This window comes from Xyrauchen texanus, chromosome 33 (assembly GCF_025860055.1).
Source record: "Xyrauchen texanus isolate HMW12.3.18 chromosome 33, RBS_HiC_50CHRs, whole genome shotgun sequence".
Lineage (NCBI taxonomy): Eukaryota > Metazoa > Chordata > Actinopteri > Cypriniformes > Catostomidae > Xyrauchen > Xyrauchen texanus.
The window spans coordinates 37,944,346-37,960,502 of NC_068308.1; the positions used below are offsets into that span (position 1 = coordinate 37,944,346).

Below are 16,157 nucleotides of genomic sequence, written 5' to 3' on the forward strand. Positions count from 1 at the left end.
AAGAGATTTTAAACTGCTGGTAATTCATTCTTAATAGATGAACAATTGCAAATATTTATTCCATTATAAACAACAATAAATGCTCTTAAACTTCACCTGATACGTGAACAGTGAATTCTGCTGATTTATGTCCACAGATTGTTTGAAGGAATTTAAATGTTGTCGTCATTGTTACTTTCAGAGTGTAAGAACATGTGATGCTGGTCCACTGTTCACAGGGATTACTAGGGATTTCTTTTCTACAGATTTCATCATCATTACTTGTAAACTTGTACAATTTCATGCAGCATTCACTGCGCTTATATGAGATACTGCAGGTAAGAATTAATGTCTCTCCCACTTTTCCAGTCACATCTGCACAGGATATTTCTGAAAAATAATTTGTGTTTATATCAGTTTAATACAGCAATTAAACACAAATACACACAGTATAGGCCTAACTTTCTCATCTTAAGACACTGAAAGAACATATCCAGACTTGTTGTGTTCAGTACATTATGATTTGTTACAATGTGACACAAGGCAGGACATGACAAACATGTCAAATCAGATACAATAGTCTGGTGATGTAATACATCAGTTAATATACCGCATCACTGCCCTCGTTCATGAATTACAATCATTCTTCTTTTCTGAGACACAAAACACAACGACACAAGACAAGTTTTTCCCCAACAGCCAAATGTAGTTATAAGAATTTATTTACAAGAATTATCTTACCTATATCTTTATCTATATCTTTATCTCCACAGACAATTTGGAGAGTCCCGACCAGTATAAGCAGGAGCACAAAACGTACAGAACTCATGGTTTTATTTCTGCAATAAAAAAGACAAACATTTACACCTGAAGTTAAACTGAACTAGTACTCAAGACATTAGAAATATCAGCAGAAATATCAGAATGTAGAAATGACGTTTGTAAACTTGTATTAAAACAATAGTGTAAAAGTGCTGAAACAATGATCAGTAATAAACCACAGAAAAGAGCATCTATCACTGGACAACTTCACAATCCTGGACAATCTGTTTTCACAATTAAGTGCACGTTACATCATGTCCTCATATGACACATTTAAATATCATAGTCAAGACTTGCTGGATTACATTCAGATATATTCATATTAGGACCAGTCTTTCACTTGTGCTCTTCAAAATATAAATCCATTATCTTGTGATGAACTTTATATCATTTACAATTAAAGTGTGTGTGTGTGTGTGTCTCTCTGTGTGTGTGTGTGTGTGTGTGTGTGGGCAGGTTTAAGTGGCTTACGAGGACTTTTCTTTTAGGCTACAAACTGGTAATTACAAGTGTATTATGATATAAATGTGGTTTATGAGGATATTTCTAGTGTAATAATAATTGAAATTGCTTAAAAAAAACATACTAAATTATGTTTTATTGAAAATGTAAAAATGCAGAACGTTTTTTGTGAGGGTTAGGTTTAGGGGTTGTGTTGGGTTTAGGGGATAGAATATAAAGTTCATACAGTATAAAAATAATTATGACTGTGGAGAGTCCTCATAATGATCGCTGCACCAACATCTGTGTATGTGTGTGTGTGCATGTCTGTGTGTCTGTATGTATGTGTGTGTTGTATTGTGTGTGTGTATGTGTATGTCTGTGTGTCTGTATGTATGTGTGTGTGTGTGTGTGTATGTCTGTGTGTCTGTATGTATGTGTGTGTTGTATCGTGTGTGTGTGTGAGTATGTCTGTGTGTCTGTATGTATGTGTGTATGTCTGTGTGTCTGTATGTATGTGTGTGTTGTATTGTGTGTGTGTGTATGTCTGTGTGTCTGTATGTATGTGTGTGTGTGATGTCTGTGTGTCTGTATGTATGTGTGTTGTATTGTGTGTGTGTTTGTATGTCTTTGTGTGTGTGATGTCTGTGCATCTGTATGTATGTGTGTGTTGTATTGTGTGTGTGTAAGTCTGTGTGTGAGTATGTCTGTGTGTGATGTCTGTATGTATGTGTGTGTGTATGTCTGTGAGTATGTCTGTGTGTGAATATGTCTGTGTGTGTGTGTGTCTGTATATATGTGTGTGTTGTATTGTGTGTGTATGTCTGTGTATGTGTATGATGTCTGTATGTATGTGTGTGTTGTATTGTGTGTGTGTGTATGTCTGTATGTGTGTGTTGTATTGTGTGTGTGTGTATGTCTGTGTGTATATCTGTGTGTGTGTGTGTGTGTCTGTATATATGTGTGTGTTGTATTGTGTGTGTATGTCTGTGTGTGTGTGTGTGTGTCTGTGTGTGAGAGCCTGTATTTATCACTTTTTGGGGACCAAATGTCCCCATAAGGATAGTAAAACCCCAAATATTTGACCTTGTGGGGACATTGTATCAGTCCCTGTGAGGAAAACAGCTTATAAATCATACTAAATTATGTTTTTTTGAAAATGTAAAAATGCAGAAAGTTTTCTGTGAGGGTTAGGTTTAGGGGTAGGGTTAGGTTTAGGGGATAGAATATAAAGTTTGTACAGTATAAAAACCATGATGTCTATGGAAAGTCCCCATAAAACATGGAAACAAAACAAGTGAAAACAGAAGAAGATAATAAAAATAATTATGTTTGTTGCTTAATTTATTAAACGGTATATTTACGATACCAGAAGCAAATCAATGTCTGTACTTATTCTGATAAAAACACACGATATAATCTATAAATTGTTGTGAAAAGATGAATATATGTATAAGTATAATTACCTTTGTGAAAACATAGTTTAGATGAAATGAAATCCTGCATCAGAATAATCCGTGTATAATTCCTTCTTTAAATATTCAATGTAGAATCCATAATCGGAAAAACGAAACACGACACGATTTATTCGACATGTTTTTCGTACTTTCGTTTTTACACTTCAGTTAAAAACAGGCCCTGGACACTGGGAGTTGTTCTTCTTCTTCATGTGAGGTTTATTTTCAGTTTCGGCTGCATTACCGCTCCCATCAGACTGGAGTGTGACGCATCAATGTTTTTAAATTCTCCCAGAGCCATATAAAGGAGAGTTGTGACAACGGAAGTTCTAAATGCTTGATCGTCACGTGATTCACGTAGACTTCAGATAGTTCCAGGAAGTGCTTTTGCGGTCATTCCAAACTGTTAGAGTAGAGTGACAGAACTACGATTTCTGGTAATTAGTAGTCAATAAATGCATTTATTTTATATATTTATGTAACACACCGACATATGTATGTAGCATGAGTATGTTGTTACAGCGATGTTGTTTTTTAAAGATCAAATCAGCTAATATTTGAGAATTAGTGTTCGCTTACCGTTATTTGCCTCAACTTATTTCAGGCTAGGGTTTCTGTTGCCTTTTTATGTTACCTCATGTTCATTGTTTTCACTAATCTCATGGTAACTAATGTCATATTTATGACTTTTCAGATAGTACAGAGACAGGCTGGTGACAGGTGATTTCCAGCTCGCACCGCACAATGGGTCAATGAACTATTAACTATTAGCAGCAGTTACGTAAATGTAAAATTTAGTGAAATGAAGCTTATTGTTTACAATTCTTACAATTCTATATATAGTAATATAATTATTTATGTATTATAAATATTATATATCTAATGTATAATTCTTACAATACTTATTCATATACACAATATATTCAGCTTTAAAACAACTTAAGCATACTCGTATATAAACTGCCGTTCAAAAGTAATGAGGCTGAAAATTCAGCTTGGCATCACAGGAGTAAATTACATTTTAAAATACATTAAAATAGAAAACAGTTATTTTAAATTGTAATAATATATTACGATATTACTTTTTTGTATTTTTATTCAAATAAATGCAATAACTATTTACAGCAATTCATGAATACATTTCTAATAAATTAAATAGCATGCCAAGCATTTTGTATGTGTCCTTTCTTTCATGTTGTCGTTGCATAGTCTTCACCATGGTTTGCTGTGCTGGTTTGCTGTGCTGTGCTGCATGGGGATGCTCCAATCGCTCAGAGAAAGGTGTGCGAATGTATGGCTTCCCCACTGACATGGAGAGGAGAAAAAAAATGGTTGGCTCAAGTCAGCAGGAGCAATCTAAATATTAATAAAAATTACAACAACAAAAAAATGTGTGAGGTATTTGCAAAGATTTTACAATTAATAGGGTGTTCATTACTAACTTTATCCAGCTCCAGTCCTTGCCTAATCTGTTAGTTATCCGATAACATCCCTTATTTCCTAATTTAATGAATAATACTCAACTATAAGGTTTTAATTTACAAGTTATTTTTATTTAGATGTACTGATAATATACAGAATAAGATAATATTATTCTTTAAACGTCTCACCTTTTAAAAGTGCGTCGCAAACGGTTTGTTCTGATGCATCTCTACGGTGTTTGCTGCTACTTCCGGGAACTATTGAGAGGCTCCACGAGCCGCCATTGCTGTAAAAAAACGTTCCATTGCAGTCAATGGAGTTGTCGCAACTCTCTCTCTATATGGCTCTGAATTGTCCTAACTACTTAGTTTCCCTGTTCCATACTTCTTTCCATTCATTATTAACATATGCTTTAACAGCCGGCACACGACCGACCTTCAACGTTGAAATATGGTTGAAATAATGTCAGTTGTTGTTTCAATGTTGAAACTACGTTGAAATAATGTTTAATGCTAAATGGTTGAAAAAGGGTAAAAAAAACACTTATAAATCAACTTAGATTTTTTTTTACAAGATATATGTTGAATCAATTAATGTATGTACAGAATAAATAATTTCTGCCTTTTAAATTATTATTAAGATCATTATTATTATTTTATTATCATTTTACATTTTTATCATGAACCTTCTGATATAAATATTATAAAGCATTGCGCTGCTTTACCACACTGAAACAATTCCCATTGGTTATTTAACCTTATTTGCTTTGATCATGATTGGTTAATCTGTCTGTCATTCATGAAACTGGCCAATGAAACTGTGCGCGCCATTTTAAGTTTGAAAATATGACCGTTATCCTGACCGTCTTTAAGTTTCAGATCGCGAGACTGGACAAGGGAAGAGCACGAAAGAAAGTGGTCTGTGAGGGCGCGGGATCAAAAAGGTAAGTCTGATTTCACAAATATACGCAAGGTCATGAGTTAAACGCATTATGTCAGTGCTTGGAGAATTGTAAATGCACAGTTTGTTGAATGAATTTACTAACTTGATATTCAGGGAATGCTTTTCCACATTTGTGTCGCGGAGGCCTAAGTTACTTTTACAGATGTCGATTGAGGCCTAACGTTACTCGTGCCGCTTCAGTGTCGTTTTGTGCTTTTGCGGTTGCTACGTCGATTTTCAGGGAGAAGACATTATACGTGTGCACACAGATAAAAAATTTCAGGAAACAAAAGTGTAACGTTCGATAAGCTAATTTTTCCGTTTAACAGTCGTCGTCATTACTGTCCATTCACGGTAATATCGCGAGATTCGAAGCGAGACTGGCCAAGGGAAAGAGCATGAAAGAGATGGGCGATATGGAAAACAATATAGTTTTACAGTTTTGCAAGTTGTCTGAGCAAATAATAGTTTAATAGACTAATGTTGGGCGATATGCTTTCATAACATCCTATCGTCAGAATTATATCATCTTTAACAATTATAGAGACATCAGAGTCAGTGGTAAATTCCAGAAAATAACCTATTCATTGCTATTTAAAAGTGAAATAACTGAACCCACACTGATAAAAATACAAATTTTACAAGAAAATAATTGGCATTTTGCATCTGAACTCTTCATATATATATATATGTATGTGTTTCCCACAGGATTTTGTGGTGGCATGTGACGTCACAGATCCATTTACATATTTATGATGACATTATATTTTCTGTTGTGATACATAAAACAAGTATAAATAGTAAACACAACCCATTAATAAAGGCTACATTGTGTTAACCAGGAATCACTCTTACTATACTCAAATCCTGATTTATAGGCTATAATCGTGGCATTGTCTGATAAAATAAATATACATCTAACTCACACTAAAAGCAACTGTGTGGTGGTTTTGGCTAGTAGTGTTTTATTTCATTCAGCACACTTTTTGTGTCTGAGTAACAAACTATGAGCATATTAACAGACAAGTTATGTTCATATTTAAAAGTCTGCATTACATCTAACTGAAAGTGCGGCTCACTGCACAGAGTATGTGCCTTTTGTAGAATTTTAAACCTACATGTATTTTTATAATAGCAGTAACTGTAAAGGGGTTAGTTAAAATAAGCTAATAAAATACTGTAAGCAAATTAGTCCTAATTACTAAGTTAATGTGTGTTTCTCATAGCAACTAAAATGTACTTTTACTTTAGTGATTTTAACTTTTAATTTTGTGATTTTTTTTTAATGCTATAAAGAGCAATTTTAGATTGTACCTTTTATAGTTAGCAGAACATTACAAAGTTTTTTATTTGTGTATTTATTTAATTTTTATTATTTCTTCCCCAAGCTCATAAAATAAATTTGGGTCGCACATAAATTGACAGGGTCGGTCGGAAACCGGAACCAAAGAAAAAAATTTTTTAGGCCCCAGAAATGGGTCGAACACAGTTCTTATAGTTTTGCGGGGGGGGCAGTGCTCGGTGGCTCCTTTGCGTCAATAAATGAGGTACGATGAGAGGCCGTTTGAATGACTGTGAATTTTAGATTGTGAGATATTTCAGAGTTTTGAAGGTCTTGAAACACTGTAGAACATGGAGAGAAAAAGCATTTTGCCTGTAAAGGTAATTGAGATCATCTTGAAGAGCTTGAGGACACTGGGTCTGTTTCACTTATAGTTGCCTGGATTATTCATATTTATACTCACAGGAGAAGTTCTCACGAAAAAAAAATGTCTGCCTAATTCTCAACACATGCATACTCATGTGAATATGTTCTTAACCTTGTTCCAATTTCACATCTGTTTTTCTTTCATAGCTTGTCTGTAACAAAAGATAGGATTATCTGAAATCGATTGATCACTATTATTTTCATGAATGGAATTAGGGATGTTAACCGAGGACCGTTTGACCGATGGTTGACCGTATCAACGTTAACCGATCAAAGTTGTCGGTAGTCGGTTAAAAAAAAAGAAAAAGCGATCTCTAAATTAGGCTATTATACGTTGTGAATTCCGGTTCGCGTACCCACGCCGAAGTGATAAAATAAAACAAAATTCTGTATCAAATTATAGGCAAGAGAAGTAGTTTGTTTAGGCATGGTTTGTTGGGAATTACAAACCTGCGCACATATATTCAAAAGCACTATATCAGGGTATCCGCGGGGTCTTGAGAAGTATTAAAAGGTGATAAATCAATTTTGGGAAAATTAAGACCCTTAAAAGTATTAAAAAGTCTTATCACGGCTTTATAAAGTCTTACATTTTGAAAGTATTTTTTCTGAATTAGCTGTCCAACAGTTTGAGTCCCAAAAACATCATAAAAGTGTGTGAATTTAGTCATTTTTATTAAAAAAACGAACAGGTACATAAAAAACTAGGCTATTGTGGGTGTGTTCGTAAATTGCCTCTGAGAGCACCAGAGCGGGCAGGCGGGCGGAAGTTCAAAAGCACAATGTACGCTCTGGCGTTCCCAGTGCGTATTACAACGCACCGAAATGTTTTAAGAGAAGGTTGGTGAACTCATGAACAGAATGGGGAAGTGCAAATTTGCAGCGTCCTGGATGGAAATGCCGGACTTCAAAGAGTGGCTGCAGCCAGTCGAGGGAATGTCAGGGAGGCATATTGTACATTATGCAAGAAAAAATAAGTATTGTGTCAATGGGCATTAACTCGTTAAAGTCCCACATGTGTTGTGCTAGCCACAAAGCCGCTGCTAGCCGCCGAGAGCGGCAGCTCTCCATCGCTAGCTTCTGTGGTAATCGCGTTGCACCACCACAACCTAGTGCCAACGTCGTTACACCACCGGCAGTCGCACCTGAAGCTACAGCTACGACCCGGGCTGTCTCTGCTTCCTCATCTTCTGCAGCCGACATCAGAGTGGCTCTGGGCGGCACAGCAACACTGCGTGCTGAGGTGTTGTGGTGTCTCCACACAGCGGAGAAACACCATTCACTGAACGCAAACGAAAACTTGGCTGAAGTTTTCAAGGCTATGTTTCCAGATTCGGATATAGCAAAGTCGTTCACTTGTGGCAAGGACAAAACTGGATACATCATACGATTCGGGTTAGCACCACACTTCAAGCAGGAGCTCATCAACACCATCAACAAGGCTGGCCAGTTTGTGTTAATGTTTGACGAGTCGCTCAACCAGTCAACAAAAACGAAACAGCTTGATGTCCACATTCGATTCTGGGAAGATGACCGTGTCCAATCTAGGTACCTCCTGCTTAGTACTATATATTATATATACTCTATATACTATATTTTTATTTATTTCATTTTCAACCTGTTATGTGTGTGTTTTGAGGAGTGTCATATTAATAAAGATCTGTTCTGGCTAGGTACCTTGGCTCTCAATTCTTGGGACAAGGAAAAGCTGTTTTTAGTCTTTATCACAAACTAAAACTGTTAAGTTAAAAGTATCACTGATGTAAATGGTTACAGCTTGAAGTGGCGGTGAGGTATTAAAAAATATTGAGAAGTTCTTGAAAAAGTCTTGAAAAGGTATTAAAATTAACTTCAAGATTCCTGCATATACCCTGTATATATTCAATTCTCAATGCGCATGTGAACACCATAAGCGTTTATCACAGGTTTGTGTTTAAAGTCTGTTTAGAGAGAACGCCATCATCTTAGCGGCCCCTAATTTAATAACAAATGATCATTTTGACGGAGGTGAATCAATCAAAACTAACTTTAGCTGGAAATAACATTATTCGAGAATTGCTATAAAGCCAAAACATTCTCGGCTACCTTAAGTTATATGTTTATCTCTGTAAAGCTGCTTTGAAACAATCCATTGTTAAAAGCGCTATATAAATGAAAGATGACTTGACTAATAACTTTGACATCCTTAAAAGCTTTTCCATAAATTTATAGCAATTTTGTTGATCTGGACTGTTTTGATTTTTCCCTTTAGATGCAGTCGTCAATGCACACAACACAACCAGTACAAAAGTAATGGAGACCATGTCCAAATATTTTAAATATGCACCAGAGAGGATGGGTGGTGGTGGCCGTAAGAAGACTCTTCCTTGAAGGCACCTTTTTTTTTTATGACTTGCTAGTAGAATGTGAAGTTCTACAAAAGACTTCTTACTTGTTCTACAAACTTTCCTTACTTGGATTCTTTTTCACTTAATTGTTGAGATTTTAGACTGTTACGAAATGAGTACATATGTTGGTCACAAGTTTGGAAATGGTAAGATTTTAGTGTTTGTCAGTGTTACGGTTTATGTATTTTTGGTCAAACAGACTTGAGCAAGTTTCCAAACCATATTTGTAATTATTTATATATAGGCTATTGTGTGAATATTTGCAGTGTGTATGAAATTAGAATTAAAAGCTTTTTCCCTCTGCATTCTGATATCATTAAACCCTTAAGAAAGTGCTTTGCTGTTGAACGAGAATTTTTTCAATACATTATGTGAAAGTGTAAATGTACAATATAGATGTATATTTAAATTCTTTTCCATTTGGTGTAATTGTTAAACTTTTTCTTTAGAAAATGAAGCATCTCATCCCTGCACTGCAGACTTATGAACATCTAATTGTTAGAATGTTTTTTTTCTTTTTATGCGGTCCAATTGCAAATCATGTACAGCAAGTTTTATTAGTTGCTGAAAATACTAAATATGCACCGAAAATCATAGTTTACTTTTCAGTGTTGACGTTTAAGCAAAATTACAGGTAGGCTACACCGGGTACAGGGTTACAATATCAACGTTGATTCAATTTGCAAAATCGAAAGGTGATTCAACGTCGACAGAAGACCATAACCCGAGTGAAACGACGTCACAATATCAACGTTGATCCGTTTTGCAAAATCGAAAGGTAATTCACCGTTGATTCAACGGTAAATCAACGTTGAGATGCCGGCTGGTTAATCTCTTCCTGAATGTCACTTGTATGTCTACATCCGTGAGCTTTTGTGCTTGATTAGTTAGTTTATCGACAAATGCATTACCCTCCACTCCCACATTATAAAGCTTATATTTGTTATTTTTAACAAACTTGTGAGAATCTCATAGATAATGAGAGTGCACTGGTGCGCATGCGCCGGGACAGACAGCACGTGTAGAGAAGCGAGAGGATTGTACGTTTGATGGTGAAACACGACAGCAGATTGCGATTATATGTTTTTTTTAATTAAAAAATATGGCATCTGAGAATCTGTTTTTCTTGAGAGAGAAGACCTTTGATTTTGAGTAAGTATATGTTTTTACACTTTTTTTTAAGATGGAGAGAATTTTGATATTTTAATGAGCATCTATACGTTTTTTTCGTCCAAAACACATGCAGGGGGTTTTTCCAATGCTATGGTCCAATGTGTATTGTCACTTCTTTTACATGTGTATGTCAGCATTGCATTTCTAAAGCTAACTTTGCTGCCCATTATGTATATATACACTTGGCATATTACTGTTTATGTTTGCTGGGCAGAGTTGCTGTTTTATTTTGAATAATTTTTATATTGTGTTATCTTTCCCATCTAGGCTGCAATTTTTCATACATGAATAATGTGTTGATTTTGAGTATATCATTATGATTTTGTGTAATATACATTATTTTAGTGCCAATAACCAAGTGTGTGCTTATAATAAGGTGTTTGCTTTGTGTTACAGGCCACATTTTGAACCAGACACCTTGCCTCAAACCTCGTCCACACCCACTGCAAAATCTCCATGTTTCACTGAAAGCCAGATGAGAGGAGGGTCTTATTCTGCACAGGGGTCCAAAAGATCTATAGATTAATTTCTTGGGGAAGAAGACCTTGATTTTGATTAAGTTTATAAATGTTTGTGAAAACCCACATGTCTAAGTTTTACTTTGCTTTTAACATTCTGCAAGTATTCAGACATGACAAATATTGTGTTGATCATGATTATATATATATACTTGTTATTTTATGTAATATATGTTTCAGTGTAAATTAACCCAAGTGTGTGTGCATATAAAACTGTTTTTTGTGCAAATTTAGCTGACGATGAGCCTCCAGCAGGAACAGAGTTCAACACGGAGGATAACAGGATGTGCTGAGACACAATGGCATAGAGGAGGAGGAGGAGGAGCCTGTGCTGCCAGCTTTCCTAACAAGGAGAAACCCAGGACCACAGCTCGCAATGGTCAGGGTGTATTCACCACTGGAATTGATCCAGCTCTTTTTTACAAACTCTGTTTTAGAGACCATTATTAAAAACAAAAACGACTATTCAGCGATGATACGGTGTATGATTTTCATACATATTTGGCCATGATGGATCTACATGGATCTCGTGAAAGTAAAAGGTGTTGAAGACTACTAGGTAATGAAACAACTTTATAACTTCCCTTATCCACAATCTGTGATGTCCAGGGCCAGATTTCAAGCCATATCCTGGAATCTCCATCTCTGCGACTTGGGACAAGACCTGCAGAACACATGTAAAAAAGGAACACCGGAGTACGACAAGCTGAACAAAATCAAGCCACTGAACCACGATTTGGCAGCATGTACTACTTATTTTCAGCCAGGCCAACAGGCAGGGCTGGACTGGAATTGTGGCATACCGGGCATTTTCCCAGTGGACCAACACACTTTTTGGGCGATCAGGGGCGGACTGGCCATCAGGAAAACCAAACGAGCTGGTGGGTCGACCGTGAAACGGGCCTAGTGGCTAGTATGCTAAAATGAGCAACCGCCTTGAGCAGAACGGACCACAAATGGCGGAAAAAGCAGAAAAGGACAGTGGTGTCAGTGGATGAGAGGATGGTGGCTTCAAAAGCACACAAAAGCCTCAAGCAGTTCATAAAGGACAAGTCCACCAAGTGGGGCCATAAACACTTTGTTGTTGCCGATTCTGCCTGTTGGTACACCTGGAACTTACAAGGGTAAAAATTCAGTTCCCTCAGTCAAATGCCTTAAATATGTTTCAGTGATGAGGCTGCTGGCCACTCCTTGAATGGTTTTGTTGACAACTTTTACACTAGCCCAAGCTATTTTGCAGACTTGCTGGACAAACACAATGTCTTGTGTCACAATACGTCCAAACAATCGAGGCTTTCCGAAGACCAAAGGAAACTATCTCAGCAAGAAGGCTGAAAGAGGAACCATCCGTTGGCTCAAGGGATTTTGTAATGTGGTCAACAATCCACAAAGCCTATAGCAGTGATACCATCTCCGGGCATGTGAAGAATCCCAATGGTGAATGGAGCGTGCATGAAGTCACGGTTCCACGAGCCATCAAGCAATACAACCAGCACATGGGAGGCGTTGACCTTTCTGATGCTCTCATTGGTTATAATAACACCTTGCACAAGACATAAAGATGCTACTGGACGTTTTCTTCCATTTACTGGACATTGCTGTTGTGAACAGCTTTATTCTCCACCAGCACCTGGCAAAGACTCAGAGCAAGACCTCTCTCAGCCAAAGAAAACTTTCTGAGAGTTGCTTGTGTCACAGCTGGTAAGTGCTGCCACACCACCTAGCACATCTGGTGCCACAGTCATCTTCTCGACTTGTCCGGGATAAGGAATGTTATCCAGAATTTTTGAAGCAGATGGCACAAGTGGCAGAAGGGTATGTTAGCTACGAAATAGGACATTAGAGGACTACAAAGGACAGTTCGGAGTGCTGAGAGGATTACTGGTTGTCCCCTGCCCTCCTTTCAAGAAATGTACACTTCCAGAGTGAGGAAAAAGGCTGGAAAAACCACTCCAGACGCCACTCACCCAGCCCACTACCTTTTTGAACTGTTGCCTTCTGGAACACCAGAACCATCAGGAACTATTTTTTCCCTCAGGCTGTCCATCTCATGAACCGTTAAAACTGCCCCTTTGAGAAATAATTAATGTGCAATTCACAGTTTAGTCTTTTTATATTTATCCAACACCATCCTGATTTTGATTGATTTCAGAATTCCCAAAGGTTTTTAAATGCTGACCATGTATTTACAAGTTCTTTTTTGTGTGTCTTGTGTCAGCAGGTGGAAGTGGTCATTAATTTATTGGGCAGTTCTGCTCATGTTTCTTTCCTATTTAGCTCTTTACAGTCTATATTTACACTTTGAATCTTCAAGTGGTAACCAGTATATGGTGCAAGTTATGGTACAAGTAGACCATAACTTATGTTGTTATACAACAATCAAAATGGTTTTGTGCAAAACACAAAAACTGCTGCTCGGTCTCATTCCTTTTCTGCAATTTTGCCTATTACTTGGGTTTGTCACAGAGAAAAGTTGATGAAACCTTGAGGAAAATCCAGAAAAGTGCTCCTGCCATGTGTAACATACAGTAATACTAGAAATGTTGGGGCAATGTTCTTTTTTTTAACCTGTTTTTGCAATTGGGTACTTGGAGTCTCCAAAAGGACCCTTTGCCTCTCTTTAGTTGCAGTTCAATAGCTTCTGTTTAGAAATTGATAGAGGAAAAGGGAATCAACCAAAACTTCTGAACTGAGCTTCACCAAGTAGGTTCTGAATAACACCCTTTTATTATTGAATTTTTTCTAAAAAGAAAATCCAGAAAGTGCCTATGTATTGTGAGTTTTTTTTAAATAGTATTTTGAACCATAATCTACCACAATATTTATTGAATATTCAATGAATACATTTTTAAATTGAGGGGTTATCTTTACAAAGAGACCAATCCTTTGCATTTACTCCATTGTATGTTGGTAATGTGAGCGTTTAAATTTGGGTAGGGCAGATTTAGGCAGAAATCCAAAAAATGGGCCAGTGAAGAGTAGGCTGATTTCTGATAATTATCAGTGTTTGCCTGTAAATGCACTCGTTGAACCAGTAAGCAACACGAGACCAAAATGTTTTTTTTAAACAGTGGAATTTCTTATTTAGTTCAGCAGTGAGTCGAGTCGGTCCGGTTATAAACATCCTTCTGCTGCCAGACACATATGTCATCCCATCTCAACAAAACTCTCACGATTCCTTCCAGAATTAGTCTGTGTAATGTGTTTTACACAATAGCATAAAAAACGCATACACAGTTGTGTAGTTGTGTAGAACAGCTGTGTAGTTATTGAACTGGTTTCACTGGTTTATCTTCACCAATAACAAAAGCTAGATAATATAAAAAAGGTTTCCTACATTATAGAGCATATCACAAGTGACTGGGACTCGAGTCCAAACTCAAAAGTACAATTTTAATGGACTTGGTCTTGTCACGGACTTGGATGTATTTTACTTGGACTCGATCCTTTGGGACTGTATTTTTTCAGAGTCTGTCCGAGTCCATGACATTTGTGGTGCAAGGAAAAAACAAAATAAACATCTCTTCTCTGCATGCAGCTGTATTAGCCCCTGAAGTTGTAGATGTAGCCTAGAGTTGTTTCACTGTGTTATAGCAAACACACGCACACTCATCAGTCAACCAAATGCTTGAATGTTACTACAGAGACTACTGTATAACATCAACTTCTGAGGTGGCTGGCATGATGAAAACATAAAGACGGGTATGTATCTAATGAAATAGAAACTAAACAAGGCAGTTTGACACAACATGGGACCTGACAATGGGTAAAATTGCATGTGGCAGGTGCTATTGTGATATTTGGGTTAGTGAAATGTTTTATTTATAGACTATAAACAAACTGTATTATTCAATGGCAGAGTTTGTGTATGAAGCTAAACTTAATGTTACAAGATTAATTTTTCTGGTTATGACAATTTTATTTTAAATGTTTATTTTATTTTTATTGTAAACTTATGCATGTCTTGTTTTTTATTTTGCCTATATCTCTGACACTTTTTAAGGACAAGTCTTTTAAATGTATGACTCAGTTATTATCCTCCATGTTTTAGCGGTTAAAGAAGAGCTCAATGAAATTTTCTTTGTTTGGTATTTAAAGATTTCAGACTGATTGCAGACCAACGCTGCTGCCACTCAAGCAAATATAAATTATTATTATTATTATTCTTTTTATATTCTTTTTATACTAAAAGTCACAAATTAAAAAAGAATCACAATTTCGATATAAGTTTGAAATTGCAAGATATAATGTCATAAGTACGATAAAGTCACAATTATGATAAAATTAATTCATAACTGTGAAATATATACTTGAAACTGCGGGATAAGAAAAGGTCAGAATTGTGAGATATAATGTCAGAATTTCTTTTAAAACAAATATTATATTTGACAATGACAGGTAGTTACTGAGAAATTGAAGGTATAATTGAAACTGAAAATTATTGATGCCTTCACGCGCCTTCATGCATAGTAAAAAGTAAATAGCTTTCATCTGTGGGTCAGATATTTCACCAGTTTTTTTAGGGGAATCTTTAAGGAACATGAATTTCAAACTCAGCAGGTGACCTTTGGGATTAGCTTACATGCCAGCATGAAACAGTATACAGGAGAACGTCTAGGTTACGTATGTAACCTCCGTTCCCTGATGTAGGGAACGAGACGTTGTGTCGAAGAAGCGACTCTAGGGGTCTCTCTTGAGCGGTGAATATGCCTCTGATGCATGAAAAAAGGCCAATGAGACATACGGGTATAAAGGCGAGGAAATACTATGAGTTCATTCAGGATATTTCTGAGGAGCCGGGAGTGTCCGTCCACCTCAGTGGCTCGGCTCAGCGACGTGGCCGGGAGGACACGACAGCTCGTTCCCTCCATCAGGGAAAGGAGGTTACATACATAACCTAGATGTTCCCCGTCTGTCACTCACTTCGACGTCGTGTCGAAGAAGCGACACTGGGGGTCCACTTCAAATCAAGCCATGCGCTGAGCCGTGTACGTGTACTGCTAACACAGGAAAAGGCAGGTATTTCACGTGCCAGGATGACCAGCTGTGTCAGACTGCACGTACCCATCCCCAATGCCCCATAAAAGACATCAGAATCCTTCTAGATACCCAAGCAGTTGAACAAGGTGACGCTTGCCAACCTGGGACGGGCCGAGCCTAGCCTGGCCTCTTTTCTATCTATGTTTCTCTCATAGAGCCAAACGGATGGGGCCCTTACCGCATCGTGGGAAGGGGGTCTTAACCATTTTCCTATTCCTCCAGGGGGAAAAGACCCTGCGGAAACCACACCTGCCCAGGAAGGGGGAGG

At 37.1% G+C, this 16,157-nt stretch overlaps 1 protein-coding gene and 1 long non-coding RNA gene across 7 annotated transcripts in view; one reads left to right on the forward strand and one right to left on the reverse strand.

Annotated features, from left to right (window-relative positions):
* Nucleotides 1-16,157, reverse strand: part of LOC127626552 (uncharacterized) — a 70,282-nt gene that overhangs the window by 37,120 nt on the left and 17,005 nt on the right. Inside the window, exons 1-3 of one of the 6 annotated variants that reach the window (XM_052102432.1) lie at nt 2,709-2,968; nt 721-818; nt 97-369 (exon numbers count right to left, since the gene is read on the reverse strand). The exons of 3 other annotated variants lie outside the window; for them this stretch is intronic. In XM_052102432.1, the coding sequence (XP_051958392.1) occupies nt 97-369; nt 721-818; nt 2,709-2,722 (385 nt within the window). In that variant the 5' untranslated portion in view covers nt 2,723-2,968. Of the gene's footprint in view, nt 1-96; nt 370-720; nt 819-2,708; nt 2,975-16,157 lie in introns of those variants that run through there. 2 more of the 6 variants (XM_052102430.1, XM_052102429.1) reach the window with 2 other exon arrangements.
* Nucleotides 3,080-14,972, forward strand: LOC127626554 (uncharacterized). Its single transcript, XR_007968465.1, has 6 exons — nt 3,080-3,136; nt 3,394-3,419; nt 3,909-3,980; nt 4,994-5,064; nt 9,023-9,304; nt 10,728-14,972. It is a non-coding gene; the product is annotated as an uncharacterized LOC127626554 (long non-coding RNA).